The sequence below is a fragment of the Parasteatoda tepidariorum genome, chromosome 3 (assembly GCF_982258835.1).
Source record: "Parasteatoda tepidariorum strain Cologne lab strain chromosome 3, Ptep-v5.0, whole genome shotgun sequence".
In the NCBI taxonomy this organism is placed as follows: Eukaryota; Metazoa; Arthropoda; class Arachnida; order Araneae; family Theridiidae; genus Parasteatoda; species Parasteatoda tepidariorum.
In genome coordinates, this window is record NC_141757.1 from 71,612,187 (window position 1) to 71,632,057 (window position 19,871).

At 27.6% G+C, this 19,871-nt stretch overlaps 1 protein-coding gene across 2 annotated transcripts in view; it reads left to right on the plus strand.

Annotated features, from left to right (window-relative positions):
- Positions 1-19,871, plus strand: part of Top1 (DNA topoisomerase 1) — a 33,865-nt gene that overhangs the window by 10,927 nt on the left and 3,067 nt on the right. For both annotated transcript variants that reach the window (XM_016059324.4, XM_071181128.2), the window contains exons 3-16: positions 1,408-2,258; positions 5,668-5,817; positions 7,744-7,874; positions 9,694-9,809; positions 10,002-10,123; positions 11,497-11,619; positions 11,713-11,900; positions 12,032-12,176; positions 13,764-13,907; positions 14,577-14,828; positions 14,939-15,053; positions 16,669-16,796; positions 17,881-17,972; positions 19,546-19,695. In XM_016059324.4, the coding sequence (XP_015914810.1) occupies positions 1,408-2,258; positions 5,668-5,817; positions 7,744-7,874; positions 9,694-9,809; positions 10,002-10,123; positions 11,497-11,619; positions 11,713-11,900; positions 12,032-12,176; positions 13,764-13,907; positions 14,577-14,828; positions 14,939-15,053; positions 16,669-16,796; positions 17,881-17,972; positions 19,546-19,695 (2,707 nt within the window). The remainder of the gene's footprint in view (positions 1-1,407; positions 2,259-5,667; positions 5,818-7,743; positions 7,875-9,693; positions 9,810-10,001; positions 10,124-11,496; positions 11,620-11,712; positions 11,901-12,031; positions 12,177-13,763; positions 13,908-14,576; positions 14,829-14,938; positions 15,054-16,668; positions 16,797-17,880; positions 17,973-19,545; positions 19,696-19,871) is intronic.

The window sequence follows — 19,871 nt, forward strand, 5'->3', positions numbered from 1 at the left end:
GGCATTTCTTAAATATTAGAAATAAGCTAAACAAAACTTTCAAAACTTGTAACTACGAACAAAATCTAAGTCAAGAATGACTTGACATTCTTCAGTAATGTAATATGCCAAACAAAATGATGCTTGGAAATGTTGAAAATTTTGTTTAGTATCCTAATATTTTACTTCAAATAGTATGTTTTGATATAATCTTGTTGGGAAAATGCAAGAATCGGTTCTTAAATATCTTTTAACAACTTTTTTTCTAATTTTATTTCCTAAAAATGAATTAATTTTAAATTATAAACAGTTAAACTCAAATAAAAATACAGTTTTACCAAAACTATGGGTTTTTGACATGACGGTAAAAACCGTGGTATAAACCGGTAAAAACTGTCATGTGTCAAAAACTTGCCAACCCTGCTATATACGGATATTTTTCTTGCTAAAAAAGAAAATTTTTGAACCCCCCCTTTTTTTCCATTTTTTAAGTACCCTTTTACAAAATTTCTGGTTCATAAATCCATTTTTTTTTTTTAAAGTTCAAAGTTGTTGAACACTGATTTTATAGCATTTAGTCATAAAGATGCAATCACATTTAAATTAAAAAAAAAGCAACGAGAGATGGAATCATTCAACTGATGTTGCATTGTAAGCCTGTAACTGAACTGGAGATATATATCAAGACATATGAGCACCAGATATTTTTACTCTTCTGTTTGTCTTTACTTTCGAAAGAATAAAATTTCCATGCACAGCTGAATACTTTTCTTTTCTGATAAAAGATGTTTTCAAAAAAGTGTATGTGTTGTAAAGGTGTTTTTGAAGTAAACTTAATTAGTTATCAAAAAATTTTATAATTAAATTAGAGCTTACGAGAAACATGGTGAATTGATTTTGCATTAAGTTTACATGTTAGTATCTTTCTCAGTATTTTAACAGAGATTAGTGTAAATTAAGGAATTGATTTTTATCTGTTAAGATTATAGTGCTAATAAAAATTCTATTTTTATATTATGCTAATAAAAATTCCATTATCCATATTAAGAAAGAATCAAGTGTTAAAATTGCTAATGCTGTTAGGTTAAATTAATTATCGGATGTATTCCGTGCAAGTAGGTTAGTAATACTTAAGTAACTTTCCTTAAGTCAAGTTATCCTACATATTTTATTTAGGTGGTCTTGTATACTGAGAATAGACTTCATTTTTTTTTTTTTTTTAATTTGGTCAGAGGTATTCTTCCTTCTTATTAATTAATTGGTAAAATTGCACTAGGATAAGAAATTTTTGTCATAAATTTACAATTTATTTACGTATCTGCCTCATAGCACGGTAGTTATGATCAACAAAAATAATAAATTTCTGTGACTATATTTTTATTAAGTTCACTTTGTTTTAAATTCTTTTTTTTATATTTCTTATTCTAGGTGATACACTAAAAACAATGAACCCTACTCCTAATGGCTATAGCAGTGTTCCCAATCACAAACCAAAGGTAGAAGGGCAAGAGGTTGTAAAAAAACAGCATCACGACTCCAGCAAAAACTCCGATCATCACAAACATAGTTCCGATCACGTCAAAAAGAAAGAAAGTGATCATTCATCATCAAAATCCAAAGAATCTTCCAAAGACAGTTCCAAGCACGACTCAAAAGAACATCACAAAGAGAAAAAACATAAAGAGCATTCTCATAAAGAACATTCTAAAACCAAAGATGGCAGTAGCAAGCATTCTGAATCGTCTAACCATAGCTCGGCAAAAAAAGAAGACAAGGTGAAATCTGACTCTGTTAAAAAAGAGCATAGCAGTAGTTCGAGTGAAAAGCCAAAATCTGATAATTTTAAAGAAAATGAAAAAATTAAGAATGGTTCTAAGGAGTCCAAACACAAAGAATCAAAAGATAAACATAAAGATAAGCACAAGGACAAATCCCATAAGGATAAGAGTAGCTCTAAATCAAATGAGAGTGAAGCAAAAGAAAAGGTAAAAGAAAAACATAGTGATCACAAAGAAAAACACAGTGAAAAAAGCAAAGAGAAACATAAAGATAAGCATGGTGAAAAAAGCAAAGAGAAGCATAGTGATAAGCATAAGAGTGAGAAGAATAAGGAAAGTGAGAAACATAAAGACAGTGAAAAGCACAAACATGGTGAAAAACACAAAGATAAAGCTGTTAAAGTGAAAACTGAAGATTCTGTTGTAGGTAGTCCATCTAATAATTCCGTTTCCAAAAGTAAAGTGAAAGAAGAGCCTATGAGTGAAGATGAAATGCCTTTAGTAAGTTTTGTTTCCTCATTCTCTTTTTTCTTTAATCAGCTTGATTGGGTGATATTTAATAATTATTTCAGAAGTTTAATTGATTGATTCAGATTATCATATGCATTTTTTTATGAAGTTGCAGTGTTCACTACAGCGCGAGAATCTCGCATATTTTTTTTCTTTTCTCACATTAAAAAATTATTACTGCGAGAAATTCGGGCATTCTATAAATCAATTTCAAAATTCGCGAATTTCTCGCATTTTGGAAGAAGCTTCGAATCACGCTATTTAGAATAAAATCCATTTCACTTTTCTTCCTGGATTTTTCATTATTTTCAACATTTGCTCCATTATCTAGCTTCCCTATTTACCAGTATTGTTCAGAACCTTTTCGAACAACAGAACACAACCGAACCACTGAAGCCCTTTCAGAACACATTTCTCTGCAACCACGTGTTTACCGTAGGTAAGGTTTTTTCATGTAAGACGTTCAACTTTTTTATGCACTAATGTAAGATGGACAAATACCTAGTAAAGGCAAAATCTTCTATGATGATGCACCAAGAATATTCAATGCTTTAAAAAATAGAAGTCGTTAAAAATGCATTATAATAAAAGAAATGATTTTTTTTCCAAGTCTATTTGTGTTTTTCCAAGTCTAGTTGTGCTATTTGTGTTTTTAAAAATCTCACTTAACTTTCTGAAATCTCACCCTGTTTTTGAGAAAGGGTGAGAAATTCTCACCCATTTTTTTCTATGATGAAAACACTGAGTTGATTAGTTGTTTAGTTAATTAGTGATGCATTCATGCATCAAGTTATAATAATAACTTAAGTTGAACAAATATGATATAAAAGATATTTACTAAAAAATTATTTTTATTTCCACGTAATAAATTAAAATTGTCATGATAAAAATTATAAAAAAAAATTTAATAATGACTAATTTAAATAATATTTTTACTGTTTCATTGCGAGAGTTCACTGGTAAAATTGTCATATCAGCTAATAATTTTTTTAAACCTTAGGTGTTATTACGTTGGTCTTATTTTGTGACCTGAATTCTCTTGTTAAACTTTTCCTAAAAATTAGAATAAATTTAGGAGAGAAAATTAGGTCTTAATTTTAAACCAATTTATCTACTTGTAGACCTTAAAAAAGTTTTTTAATTAAATTTCTGCATTATAATTAAGAAGCAAGTTATAATCAATATTCAATTTTTATTCTTATTTATGTGGCTATCTATCTGACTTGAATAACTTATGTTGTAAGTAGGATCTATTTTTTGTTGGTTTTAAAATCATAATATTCTTAAAGTAAAATTATACGTCTTTGTAAATTATAATAGTCTTAATAAAATTTTCAATCTTAATTAAGTTTTCAATCTTAGCTTTGAAGCATTCTATTTTAGTTAAATTGTAGCTACAATGGCTACAAAACATTGTTCTTTCACCCTTGTGGCTTTCTTGTATGAGTCAAATCGATTTCAATGAACATATAAACAAGCATGTTTAAGATATTAAACTAAATTTTCATGATAAATTAAATATATAGATTTATTTGTTAATTTCTAATTCATTATCGAACATGGTACATTGTTGTTAGCTTTAAAAAAATTTCAAAAAAGTAGTTCTATGAATTAGCTATTTTTTAAATTTTCAGTTCAGTATTTTTATTATTTTTTTATGAAATTTTTATTTTAAAGTGACTCTGGACTTTAGCCAGTTGATTTTTTTTCTTTTTAAAACTTCAAATGTAAAAAGTAAAGTGTGTTAATGTGTAAATTATTTATTTGTGATACATTTAAACTTTTTTTTACATGATATTTTTAATATATTTTTGAAAAAATTTTTTCAAAACATTATTGTTTTGTACTTTTATAAGAAGGTAGGCAAAAGTATGACCAAGTTATAAGAATAAGATTTTTCTGTCATATAGTTTGAAATTTTGTTTTATAATTTTATGTGTTTTGATAGCACTTAATTGACAAAAAACTGCAATTTGCATCCTATTAAATTTGTTGATGTAAATAAAGTATTAAATACTTTCATGAGTTTCTACTTGTTATTATGTAGCACATCGCTTGTGTTATAGTCTTTTCCATATTGTTTTTGCAGTGCATAATTGTGAAAAAATTTCTCTTTTTTGTGATGATGGATATTATAATAAACACTTTTCAACTGAATATACATTGGAACTAGAAATGAGCTTTAACACTCTTTTGGGTGATAAAAACCTGGGACTTATGATCTCAGTTTACATGATTGTTTTGTGAGTCTTAAGAATAAATGTGCATGCAGGATTGCCACTCCACAGGCAGAACAGAAAATACCTGAAAAATACAAGAAATTTTAAAATCACTTTAAATAACAGGGAAAATGCAGGGAATTTTGAGTTTTTCCTTACGAACTGGGAAAATGTGAGGAATTTTATTTATTTTCGTCTCTGAAAAAGTGGTAACCACTCTAAGCACAATCTGTTAGATAAACTATTTCATTTACTATAACATTATTTGTTTTAAGTATGTTAAGCTGTTCTTTATTTAAGTTTTTCCAACAATTAAAACTAGGTGAATTTTTTCTCTCTCCAGATTTCAGTGGCAACCCTGTTATGTTAGGATATTAAAATATATATTGCAGTATCCTCACTTAAAATGTAATATATTGGATTAACTATTATTTCATTTCTGCTGCATAAAAGACAGGATTGGACTTCGTAATCGGGTCTAAACCTGTAATATTATATATAATTGACATTAAGTCAAGAAATGTTATTTTTCCGTTTCTTCTATAAAAAATCAAGACTGTTATAGGTTAAAATGTGTAAAATTAAGGTAATAGATATCATTGGTATTTTAGTAATAGATGAATTAAAAAAAAAATTTATAAATTTGCCGCATTTCTAGTTTTTTGCTGAAACAAAATTTTAGCCAAGATAATCTGAGCAAAATTAATGCAAAAATTGTGAAATTCTTTTTGCTTGTTTCAACATATGATCATATGATATTGGTTTAAATATGTGTGTAGTTAAATAAATAGTATGAAGTTTAATGTATGAATATTAAGATGACAATTTTAAAAGAACTTTATTTTTTTGTAGCTAATTGTAAAATGAATTAAGTTGTTGAAAAACTAGGTAGTATTTCTGTTGTTAGTATTTTTTTGTAGCTAATTGTAAAATTAATTAAGTTGTTGAAAAACTAGGTAGTTTTTCTGTTGTTAGAAAATTAATGTGAACAATAATACATACAAAAAAAAAAATCGTATTAAATTTATTTACTAAACAGAACTAGAATAAAGTATGTGTACAAGTAAAGTCTTGATAATTCAAAGTGGACATAATCGATCCTATCTCCAACTTTTGAAAACTTTATATTTAAGAAGTATTTAATTTAGTATAAAATACATGTATTGAAATATTTAATTTAGTCTCAGCATATTGAAATGAGCAATTCAATAAAAAGAGAACTAGATGAATCAGAAGATGAGAAGCCCAAGCCAAAGAAAAAAGTGAAAGCTGAAAAGAAAAGAAAAGCTGATAGTGATGACGAGGATGATGAGGACTATGGTTCAAAAAAAGTAATATAATTGTTTGAGTTTTAAATTAAAAAATAAGCAACAGTTTTTATAATTTTATTTATTAAATATTTTTATTTCTATTATTTCATAGACAAATATTTTATGCAATATACTTAACTATCATTTTTGTATATATATATTTTTTAGATATTAATTAAGCAGATAATATTTTGAACGTAATACTAAGTATTTTTTAAAACCTTTTTATAATTATTTTTAATTTTCGGTGTTTCATATTGCTTGTGAGGCTTATTGTAACCTTCAAAAGTAGAGAAAAGGATTTGTTATATCAACTAATTTGTTGGGCATCTTATTACTCAAAGATTTCTTTAATTTTTAAAAGATTTTCTAAGCAGATTGTTTTGTAATGATGGATACGATACGTTATACAGTGTTTCATTCAATGACGCATTCCTTTTTTTACCCTCCCAGTTTAATGTAAAAATAAGAAAAGATTTTATTCTAACTTAGTAGAAGTAATTTATGTTCACAAAAACGATTTAATGCCATTTTTAATATATGATCAATATCTTATATCCTACGAGTTCTCAAGGACAGTATTTCAGATGTATGGCTCAGCAATTATATAAATAGGCATAACACAGTGGTCAAAAAATTTCTTGCTAAAAAAATAACAGTGGTATGATTGAGCAAGGAAGAAAATTTTATCTTTAAAAATCATGGAATTAAACTGAAATATCTATGAAGTCAGAGAAAATGAATAAATTTATGTTTGGTAGCCTATATTAAACCTATTTAAGAAATTATATCCATATATCTATATAAGGCCAATATTTTTCTTTACATATATATTTATATATATACAGGACTGATTGTGCTCCGGAAAGAATCTGGATTTCCGGATTTTTCGCTAACCCTGATCCGCAAGTTTCCGAAGATAGAAGGTTCAGGCGTTTCAAAAAATCATTGATCACAAAAGTTTCTGGAAGCCAAATTTTCAAAGGTGGAACTTAAAAACGCAGTTTTGTAAGGGAGAGCCAGATACTTTATAAGCTTATATTTAAGATTAAAAAATTTTTTTTATCAGTAAATAGTTATTATCATAAACTCAAGAAAGAAATAGATATTTATACATTTCAATTACTTCTCCAGGTCATCATAGGTATGTGTAAAATTTTAAATATATTAAGTAAACTGAGAAATATTGAGAAAAAGGAAAAAACCTTGTTTAAATTTTTTTTCTAATTTTTCGATTTAAACTTTTTTTTTACTCGAGAAATTTTCCAGAATTTTGACTTCGGCTCTCAATCACCCCTGTATATATATATATATATTAATGTTAATTTTTCACTCAAGTGGCAAGCATAATTATTTTGTGATATATTTTATGTTTAAGAATACAGCATAACTGAAAAATCAATAATTAAAATTAGCCTGGAAAAATCAGGAATTTTTCTGATTGTTTGTTGCTACCTTGTGACATTTACATTATGAGTTTAAGGTTTAAGTTCAGATTTGTAATTCTTAATTCAAAGTAACGTGAATCATAATGCAGTATGTTATGTTAAATTACATAGATTTTAAATTGTGACTTCTAAAAAATATATTTGTGCAAATATATGATTAATTAATTACAAAATCAAGAGATTTAAGTTTAAAAATAGAACTTCATGCATGTAAATTAAAAAATCAAAGCCAGGCTTAAATTATTAAAAGGCATTCTACTACTTCAAATTATGAGTTGGAAAGGCCAACCTAAAATCACCTTTCTTTATTTTATTTCCTTCCTTCAACATTCTAACACTCTTTTGGAACTCTTGTGAAAGAACTGAACACAACTGATTTTTTTATTTTATTTCTTTGTAACATTAAAATTATTCTTTGATTTTAATGTAAGTTTTTATTTTTTCCTAATAAGTTTTACTGCAGCAAATAAAATTACAATATATTTATTTAAAAATATAGCCTGTAAAGAAAGTCAAGAAAGAAAAAGTTGAAAAACCAGTTAAAGGCAAAGCTAAAGTTAAAGTAGAGCCTGAAACATTTAGTCCCAAAAAGAAAGGAAAAAAAGAAGAGGAACAAGATGTGTGGAAATGGTAAACTCTAAATAAGTATTCAATGTTCTCATCAATTTTTTAAATTTACTATTACTTAGATATTTGTTTTTTATTAGTTAATGTATAATGATATAAACAAGGCAGTTGCGTGAAATTTTTTTCTATCGTGTACAATGCCTGATTTTCACATGCATTACAAAATTTGTCACTATTTATATGTTCCTCTTATTTATGTTTGTTTAATGGTTTATTTGTATTCTGGTTATTAATTCATCGGGTATGAGATTTTTTTGCTTTTAGCGGATTCCCGCCTTTTTCGCTTTTGTCTCTCGAATTTCAGCCTTTTTATCAAAAATTTCGATTCTTATTCTTTGAAAATTTTTATCTATATATATTCCGCTTTTTCTGAAAACTCAGCCGTTGAAATAAAATAATTATATCTATTTCCGATTTGATTATAATATATCGACAGATATATAGAAAATTCAAACTACGTAGCTGCCAACCCTTCCGCACACTACTTATTTCAGCTATTAGCTTTTAAGAGCAGAAAATAAGATTTTTCTCATTTTTACCCATCCCCTAGATAGCTCGTATTTACCTGATTTTTATTCTCGCAATTTCAATATCGTTCATTGCAGTTCCTATTTACGAGACTTAGAAAACCAATATCGCGATTTGTATTGAGGTATTTTTAAAATTCTATGTAATGATTTGATTTAAAATCCAACGGACGATTTAAAATCCAAAATCGCTATTAATCATGCAATTTTAAAATCCAAAATCGCGATTCTTGTAAAAGCTAAGTTTTTTTTTCTTGAATTAGTTATACTATAAATGCGGCAGTTTTTCTATCGATGATTCTTGCTATATATAAGCATTACAACATCAGCGAATCTGGATGAAAGTATGTTACTGATAGTTTTGCTATAGATCACATAAGATTTACTGGCGTAAAAATTTAGCTTTTTTGCCTTTTGGCCAATCTCATCCCTGATTTATTAAAACTAAAGTAGGGTCCTTGAAAAGCTTTTGATTTTCTCTGAGTAATTTTCAAAATAGTAATAATCTTTCCAACAAAAAAGGCATGAAAAAAAAATAAAGAAACTTCAAGCAAAATTATAGAAATTTTTCAAAATTATAAAAATTTTTAGCCTCCCCCTCCTTTTGCTGTTTTTTTTTTTTCTCTCCCCTGATGAATAGTTCAAAGTCAACTAAGTGGGAGTCTCTGGATCTGATCTAAATTTAGAAAAGGAGCCTTATTTACCCCTTTCCTGTCATTGGATTACAAAATACAAGTAGGGTACTAATATGAAAAGAAAGTATTGAACAAAATCATGTCTAGTATTAGCTTTGTTTTAAACCACGTGTTGCATGCATTAATTTTGAAACTTATTATTTTATTTGCTAACAGGCAAAAATTTGAGTTTTATTCCCATTTGTAGAGGGTGCCAAAGTTCCAATATTTTTCCTTTTCCACCACTGAAAATCTGGTGATATCTGTTGTATGCAATTTATAATGCTATCAAATATGAAATGGTAAGGAAATTAGTAGTAACACAATTTTCATAAAGCTGCAATGAGTAAATTCTTGAAGGTGAAGGGGAAATACATAATTTTCCCCTTCTACTTGAGCTTGCCTGAGAAGATAAGGCAGCCCATGTGCAATGCTGGAAACATTACAGCAATCATGCCAGTGGTTACGAAATTATGGAGCCTTTACCCCCATGACTCTTTGACCTACAGTGGGTTGTTGTTATTATTCACATAAAGATGAAATTCTTATTAATGTTCTGATTACTTTTATGCATATCAATGTTGTTAAATTAAAATTTTTGCCAATGTTTTTGTTTTTAAGGTGGGAAGAAGAGAAGCTGGAGGATGGAATTAAGTGGAAAACATTATCACATATGGGACCAGTGTTTGCTCCTCCATATGAAAGAGTTCCAAAAAATGTGAAGTTTTATTACGATGGCAAGTGTATTTTTCATATCTAAAAAAATTATTTAATACCAACTATCAGCATAACTAAACAGACTATAAAAATATAGGATATGGAAGTTTTTTCCCTTCTGTATTGTTATTTATTATTATTTTGCTTAGTGAATGTATATGTTGTGCATACTGCATCTATAGACTAATTTATATTAGTATTTTTCTCTATAGGTAAACACATGGTTCTAAGTGAAGTAGCTGAAGAAGTTGCCGGTTTTTATGGAAGAATGCTTGACCATGAATATACTTCTAAAGAAGTTTTTAATACTAATTTTTTTAAGGATTGGAGGAAGGTGGGAATTTCTTTTTTGATGAAATAAAAGTTTTAAAATTACTTTTTAACTATTTTTTGAAATTTTAGATTTTTTTTATATTTAAAAAAGGTAGAAAAGGAAACAATATAAAAGTTATTGGATGATGTAAGATGTAAATTGACAAGTGTGTAATGAATGTTTGTATTTAAAATTTATCTATTCTGTTCTTATGATTTGTGTCAAGTTCATTCATCCCATTATTTTTATTTTCTAACAGCTTACATTTAAAATTATATCATAAATTAGAATAAGTTATTTATAAATAACAAACCTTTGTTTGTAAGAAGAAAAAAAAAGAAAGAAGCTTGTTATTTTCATACTCTAATCAAATCTTATGTAAGAATTTCAAGGCAATGATTTATTACAATAAATATGAGATCTTAAAATTGATCTAAGACATGTCTAGATTAATTGTAAAAAATATTAGATCAAATCCAAAGTTTGTTAACTTTGATTGTTTTAGTTATTATTGTAATTAATAGTTTGTTGGTTTCTTCACTCTCTGAAAAATATGATAAAATTATTTGTTTAGATATTTGCTGGTTTTTAATTTGTACATTTATCGTCAAAATTAAAGTATTAGGATATCTGTTAACTATTAAAAATATATATATATTTCCTGTTTTATCTCTCTCTCTCTCCTACTAATTTTTTCATTTTGATTTTTGAAAGTATAAAATTACTCAATGTATAAAATATTGCCTAAAATTAATTAGTGATAAAAGTTAAAATTTCAGATATCAGCTATTGATAAGTTAACATTCTCAGATACTTGCTTTTTCTCCCTTAACCATAAGCAACTTGACTGTTACTAGCCTATTGAAGCTGTAGATGTTCAAAATATTTTTATTCATTTTTCTCTTAATGCAAGTAAAATGTTGGCCACTAAACATTAATTTGAGTAGACAACTAAATTTAAATTTTATTCTCATGGTGCAATAAGGTTCAAAAACTCTTTTGCCTAAAAGTTTTTAAAAACTATCCTAAATATGTACAAAGTTATATCATGAAAATAAAATAAGATTGATTTATAATAGAGTATTTATGCAATTACAATTAAGCCTTCAATTATGGTGCCAGTTATTTTATTCTTAAACTGTATGTTGTATTCTTAGAGTAGTTTTTGATGTAGATAAATCATACTGGTTAATCTTAGTCAAATTTAAGTTTTACAGTTAAAAGAATGAAAATGAAGCAACTAATAAAAAATACAATTGAAAACTAATAAGTTAGCTTGATTCTTTAAATATTTATTATCACTTTAGCAATAAGAAAGCTTTGATTAAAAATTTAGTAAAGTGAAAAAATGATTTATTAATTTTTTTTTTTTTTTAAATTTGTGTCATTTGTAGGTGATGACTCCTGAAGAAAAAGAGATCCTTAAAGATCTTTCTAAGTGCAACTTCAATGACTTTAATGTTTATTACAAACGAAAATCAGAAGAAAGGAAGGCTATGACAAAGGAAGAAAAACTTGTAATAAAGATTTGTTATTGCATACAGAACAATGTTTTAAACAAAATATCTTGTTTACCTACATTTTTTGTTTTTTTTTTGTTTTTTTTGTAGGCAATAAAAAAGGAAAACGAAGAACTTACTGCTAAATATGGTTTTTGCATCATTGATGGTCATAAACAAAAAATAGGCAACTTTAAAATTGAACCACCTGGTCTTTTCAGAGGCCGTGGAGAACATCCCAAAATGGGAATGCTGAAACGTCGCATAGAAGCTGAAGATATTTTAATTAATATTGGAAAGTAAGTATATTATGATTAGAAAGTAAGTTTATTACATTTTCTTTGATAAATTTCGTATGAGTTTTTCAGGAAATTTTTTTTTATTTGGCCTTTTTATTCAGTTAATTTTTGACAAATGTATCCATTTTCAGGGAAGCAAAAGTTCCTGAACCTCCTCCTGGCCATAAATGGAAAGAAGTTCGTCATGACAACACAGTCTCTTGGCTTGCTAGTTGGAATGAAAATATTCTTGGCTCAACTAAGTACATTATGTTGAATCCAAGCTCGAAATTAAAGGTTCGTGTGCGTGTTTTTTAAAAAAAATTTTTTTTATCTGCTGCGGATCAAGTTAACTTATACGTGTTAACAGGATATTCCCTGTACTGTCCACTGTATCATGTATAAGACGCAGCCTATAATCATCTGGAAGAGGTTTCAATTTGAAATGTTTTATTTCAATTTTTAAGTGACTTAAGATGGCAATTGAAGTCCTTTGTAATTTCAAATAATATCTTACGGATGTTGACTTACAATATCAGGAGTCATTGTATTCTGGGGAAGCTCAGAATTCCGGGTCTAAAAATAAGAAGCAGGGCTAGTGATTTTTTCGGGAATTTCGCAGAATTCTGCCGTACCTCAAGACCATTGGTTCGCAAACTTCCACGAATCAAATACTACTTATAATCTGACAAAATTTTTAAGCATTTTCTACACCCCGTTAACAAGATGTTTACTTACATTCTTTTGCCAATTAGATGAAAATTCGCTTCTTACATGATTCTTTTTCCAATTTGATTCTTTTCATTTGGCGGATTTTTACAATTTTGAATTGTGGAACTGCATCTGAATCTGGTAATTTTGCAATTCTTATTCACTCGATTTTGATATCTAACATCCATTTTCATATTCGCATGATTTCAAAATTGTGCATCGCAATTCCTATTCAGGTAATTAAAAAATCCAATATCAACGTATGTATTTACACATTTTTAAACCCAAATATCACAATTCTTAATTACGTATTTTTAAAATCCAATAATTCACACGTTTGTGATATCAAACATAATTTTTTGTACTTATACAGGATTTAAGAATTACGCATTGTGGTTCGTATTTGCGTGCAATTTATATTCTCTTGTTTTTAAAATCCAATATTGCAAATCTGGTAAAGTTTTTTCTTGAATTAGTTACTTTGAAGGTATGATATTCTATCTTAGTAGGTAATTTAATTATAAATGTTAGTTCAAGAAGTTAAGTTAAATATGAAACATGCATGGTATATAAATTGCTATTGATATTTTGCATATGAACTTTTCTGGGTTTTTCACTCTGTGTCACTATCACCCCTGCAATATGCGCTTTCAGTTCCAATTAATTATTTGTATTATTTTTTTTATACTCAGTATTTAAACATCTAAACAGCTGCTCTAGTTCAATTCTTTGAGATAATTAGGCGTGTAAATTACTCCACTCTAAGTAATGGTTTAAGTTTTGATGGAGTGGAAAAACGATGAAATGCTTATTGACTTATGTAGTGTAGATTTGCAGTTTAATGTTTGTTAGATAGTATATTGTATGTTTTAGGTCATTTTTTTAATTTTAAATGATGTGTGCTTTTTGTTACAGTATATTTGGGTACAATCAATGATAATAAATTGTAAATTTTAATTCATTTAATTGCAGTAATTATTTTATGAGTTTTTAAAGAAAATTAGTCTTAACTAGAAGAAATCACCCAGTACTCATCATGTGCTTGCATACGTTTTTAAACAAGCAAGCCCAGGAAAACTCTTCTTTCTCCTTTCACTGGTTCTGAGCAGGTTAATTCTAATTAATTTTTATGATACCAATTTGTATTCAAAATATTATTTCTATTTTAACTAGGGAGAAAAAGATTGGCAAAAATATGAAACAGCTCGTAAACTTAAATCCCATGCTCATCGCATAAGAGAAGAGTATACCAGAGATTTTAAGTCGAAGGAGATGAGAGTCAGACAGCGAGCTGTTGCTCTGTATTTTATTGACAAAGTAAGTATCTGAATGACTATTTCTTCTTATACTGTGACTTTCAACGTATACTGTTATCCTCAAAGATAAATGTGTAATTTTATGCTTTTTGATCTTTCCACAATTATAACATTTTTTAAATTTAAAATCAGATATCCTAGAGCTTTCATATATCAAATTTATTTTATTTGATAACTTTCCCCTGGAATAAATTTTCATTTAATAAAACTTTACTAGAAACTATATAATTAAAACCTGTTTCTAAGTGGTCTCCTTATTAGTTTGATAATAGCACTTTAGGAAGATTAGGGCATTTTTTATCTGGTCACTGAAAAGTAATTATGTGATTAAACTGCTAAAAATTAAAAATATTATTAAAATTAATTAGAAACTACTGATTAGATTTAACATGAGTTAGCTTATATGTAAGTTAATTTAAAGATGTAAGTAAGTATTTTGAGTACTTTAGGCTGTTAAAATTTTTAAAAAGCTGCTTTTTATTTAGAGAAAATAGTATGTAATTTCTATTTGTAAGTGTTTGTTTCATGTCTACGTCTATCAGTTAAAATATCCTTTCATTGCATCTCTATACTCCTCATGCTTCAATGGAACACTTAAAATTTTATTAAATGCATTAAATTTATAAGTTGAAGTCAGTTAATTGGATTTATTTTTCCTTTTGTTTTCTAGCTTGCATTGAGAGCTGGTAATGAGAAAGATGAAGATACTGCTGACACAGTAGGCTGTTGCTCATTGCGAGTTGAACATATTACTTTAGACGATGAAAAAGATGGCCAAGAATATGTTGTTACTTTTGATTTTCTTGGTAAAGATTCTATAAGGTATTATAATTCTGTAGCTGTAGAGAAGAGAGCTTACAAGAATTTGAAACTTTTTATGGAAAATAAGCAGCCTGGTGATGATTTGTTTGATCGTCTCAATGTTAGTATCTTTAAAATCAATGCAATCTTGCACAATTTTACCTTTGCTTGTTAAAAAAATTATTTGTGTTATAAATTTGCTTTTAATAAGATTTATTTTCTTTTCATCAGACATCCATTCTTAACAAGTATCTCAATGATCTCATGGAAGGCTTAACTGCCAAGGTCTTCCGTACATATAATGCATCCAAAACTTTGCAAGAGCAACTGGATCTTTTAACTAAGGGTAATTATTTTTAGATATTTATGAACTGTTTATTATCAAAAGCTTCTGCTCGCACAGATATCGAACCAAAAACTTTTCGCAACACAGTATCAGCATTTAACATCTTTGACAAACGGTAATTTCAAAATATAATAACACTTATGGTGCAGAAAAACACTTCTAATTATTTACTTTATCGATTAAACTACCACTCATAAGTATTTATTTCATCAATAAAATAAAAACTTTCATCAAAAACAAAATTTAAAATTAATTGCACAGACATAGGAAAATTAAGGAATTTTTTAAGCAAGAAAACTTATAAAATCTGAATTACAAGTTAAATTTAAAGTGAAGAAAAGAAAACTGTCGGAGGTAAGAATGATATTTTGCGGCAAACAAATATGCAAAAGCACAAAGAGGATTATTATTTCAGGGATAGCAATCATCATATTACTTTTTTTTTTCATAAAATATCCTACTTTGGATTTTTGTTTCTTCCCCTTTGAAGAAAATAATAATAATTGCTGTTGGAGGTCTTTTCAACAGCAAATTTAATAAATGCTTATTGTAATAAAATATTATATTTCAATTTTATGTTAAGACTTTTTGCACCAACATACTTGATTAAAAGTTAGATTCCTAACATAATTTGTTATGTAAAATGGCTTGCATTCCTATATCTATAGAATTTTTTATTTAAAATATTTTATTAGAAGTGTTAAATATGTTGCATGTCATACTTATTTTACCCCTTCTGAATTCTTGTTGAGGAAACTCCTGAATCTTAATTTTTCCATGTTGTCATGTCTAGGATTTTATTAATTTTGTAGCAATTGCTGTAAAAAAGTGGTTGATAAGACCAAATTGTTTTACGATGAAATTGTCATGATTTAAAGTAATTACATGAAAGTAAGATTTGAAATTCACATGTAATTATGATATTATTTTAAAAGCCAGATAGAAATCTGTTATGATAATAAAATTTAGCATATTGTAATATTACAAAGGAGCATCACTTTTTACTTTAGGCCTGAAATTTCAATCATTTTGTTACTTTGAAAAAGTTTGTAAATACTGTTACTTTTCATTTTAATAAGAATATTAAAAAAAAATAGTGAAAAGAGATACCAAACTGGAGTACCATATCTTCTATTCTTTATATCTTTATTAATTAAAAATCCTATCGTATGCTTTTTTTTCTTCTGTTCAGTAAGAATGCACTAGAAACAATGAAAAACATTTACCGATCATTTTTGTTTTATGTTATAAATGTTGCTTTTATGAAAATATGAATTATAGTATTTTACAATTAAAAACTAAGCTTAAAATATATTATTACACTTATCCATAAAAGAAACTTGAATAATAAGAAAAAAAATTTAGTAATATAATATCTTTATTGAAATTAGAAAATTTCGTAATCTTATTGTAAATGATGTTAAAATTTTGAAATAAAGTTTAAAGCTTTTACTTGTTTCATCAAAATTCATAATGTTTCTTACAATTAGGGAATTCCAAACAAATAAAAAATTCCGTAAGATTTTCTTAATGTTGATTAGCTTGATTTACTGCTATTAATTTTCTCAAGTTTTGTTAGCTGTAATATCCTTAATGTTTATTAATTCCAATTTAGAGGACATGTCTATACCCGAAAAAATTTTGGCATATAATAGAGCTAATAGAGAAGTTGCCATCCTGTGTAACCATCAACGTGCTGTACCCAAAGGCTTCGACAAATCTATGGAAAACTTAAAAACAAAAGTAAGTTTTCATTAAAAAAAAAATCTGTGTGCTGTGATACTTTTTTTCTAATGTAGTTGAAACCTAATTTTTTCTGTTAGAGTTATAGATTAAAACTTATGAAACTATTATATGGTTATGCTTTAACGTCTCCTAAATGAGAAAAAAAACAATGTTTATATGCTTTAAACCTACATAAACATTGCAAATTATTGAAAACTTGATTCTTTATTGGTAGATTTTTAACTCTAAAGGGCCTAAATATTCTAAGAAATTGAACTATATTTTTAAAAATTCAGGTAGCATTAAAAAGACCAGAATGAAAGCTAAGCACTGTAGTTAAAAGGTTTAAATAATCACTATTTTATGAACATTTATGCATCGATCTTTTTCCCCCCTCATAAACCTCTCTGTTGACTATTTGAATTGTATCTATATTGAATCTAGACAAGAAAAATTAATGGTGGTTTATTAACCCACTGGTGGTTAAGGAAATGGGCAAAATTGGGAGAATGTTTCTCCCCTACACACAGTTCCCCTATCAGTTAACATGGGAAAACCGGTTTTGCTATGCAGAGAAGACTGCAGGTTAAAATGCGACTTTTTACGTGCAGAACCGTCAGTGGGTTAATTAAAAATTCAAATGCCATAAGCAAAAGATAAATTAAAAAAAAAAAAAAAAAAAAAAAACTTTGTCATATGTCTAAACTTTAAAACCTTTTACAAGAAAGTAAAGAACCCGTCATTCTGGTCCTCTTGTATTACTTTAAGTAATAGGTTAGTATCAAGAAACCTGTACATTTAAATTAATATTCTGAAGTTTAAAAAAAAAAAATAAAATCTTTCCTGAAAGCTAACTTAATTTGAGAATTAAAAAAAATAAAACTAATAAATAGTGATAAAGAGAAATAATTTGAGACTAAAGAACATTAATTCTGTTCTGCATTTTAATGAAGGAGTCTCATAACAATGATAAAACATGTTTAGTGCTTTAAAGAAAACATTTAAAGTTGCTGCCATGCATATTATATAGACACAGCTGTTTCCAGTTCTTTATTCTTTCTTAAAATAGGCAACAGTAAAAAGACATTTTTTTTTTTTCCAGATTGATGACAAAGAAAGACAAATTAAAGATTTTAAGAAAGAGCTTAAGGAAGCAAAGCAAGCTGCCAAAAATGGAAACTCAAAAGATAAAATGTAAATATATCTAAATTGTTTTGTAAAAAAAAAATATAATCTAGAAATTAAAAGTGTATAATTTAATTTTATTGTGTTGCAATAAACAATGAAAAATATAGAATAAAACATTGGTTGTTGTAACTGTAATTCAATTAAAGTAATTCTCCTTTATTCTATGTCCTGCTTAACAAAATAGCTATCAATGATAATATGTACGTGCATTTAATTAGGCTTATAAATGTAAGTGTATACAAATAGCTTTCTGTACAAATTCTAATAAAATAAAATGGGGTGATTTTTTTCCTTTGATATTAGTTTGAAAGAATACTCTTTCAACACAATATATAATGTTGGCCATTGCTTTGTTTGAAAGTTAATCATAAATTGATAAATATTTTTTTTAAAGAATTAATGAGTTACAGACTTGAGCATTCAACAGTGATCAAACTTTTTTTTTTACACATGTTCGCTGCCAGCGACGCACTAGGTCGTGAGAGCGGCACCTCCTGGTATGCCGGCGACGCTCTAGCGCATCGATCGACTATAATAAGTTATATGCTCTATGTTTACTGTAGCTTTGGGAGTTGAACTGAGAGGTTGTTTCGGCACGTTAGTGTAGCATTTTTTTTATTTTTTGTGGTTGGTTTTCAAAACTTTTGCTTGAATTTTTTATTGTGCATGACTGCCAATATCTGCATATTGTGCTTATTATTTGTAAATATTTTCAGAATTGTTTCCTAAATGGTACTACATATACTTGAATGGTATTCTGTTTTATTCCTTTTAAGCTGCCATTTTATGCAATATGCCAGTAATTTCTGAGAATATTGATCAGACGCGCTGGAGCGTCAGTGGCACTCACGAAGACAGATTGAGCCTGTGTGCCACTGACGTACCAGAGCGTTAAAAACAAAAAACACTCTCTAAACAGGAAAATAATATTTCCCTCTTTTCCCTAAATAGAGACATTTTTGGATTTTTTTTTTTTTTTTTGTGTTTTGAAGAATCATTTTAGCATTTAATATTATCCTGCGCCCGTTTCATTAGTTCTTATAATCCTGCTCGGCTTGTAAAATGATGCAGTCGGACCGAGCAGGGAAGCAGACACAGGATTTTAATGAAAGCGAATGAAATTCATTTATGTCATACTTTGTTGCGTGGCAAGAGAAAAGTGTAGTTTACTCCATAGACGACCAGTCTTTAATAGGGAATAAGTGTAATAGGGAAAACTTTGCAAAAAAAAATCTGAAAATGTCTCTATTTAGGGAAAAGAGGGAAATCTTAGAAGTTACCATTGGTTTATAAACTAGGTTGATTGATTCTCAGGTGGATTAAGAGGGAAAAATGTCTTTATTTAAATTTATGCCTACTTGGGCCAAAAATAGATTTAGAAACAGGATGTGGGTTTTAAAAGTGTGAGAAAGCAGTTCGATCTAAATCTTAATCTTTGTTATCTTAATGTTAAATCTTTCTTCTTCTTTTTTTTTTTTTTGACATTGCATTTTATATTTTTCATTAAAATCTTTTTTTATTTTTCATTAAAATCTTTTTATATTTGTCTCTTAATATCTTTTTTCTATTTAAAATGTAGGCTTTTTGACAAGAAAAAGAAACGACTTGCCCAACTTGAAGATCAACTAAAAAAATTGGAAATCCAAGCTACAGATCGTGAAGAAAATAAACAGATAGCACTGGGGACATCTAAGCTAAATTATTTGGATCCAAGAATCAGTGTTGCCTGGTAAAAGTGTTATTTCTTCACTCCTATGTAGTTTTTTTTTTATGTTATTGCATGTATAGCTTATCTCTCTCTCTCTCTCTCTCTCTTTTTTTTTTTTTTTTTTTTGCAAATTAGCATTAATTATAAATCTACATTATTTAACAACTGTTAACTGTAGTCTGAATAATTTTATCTCT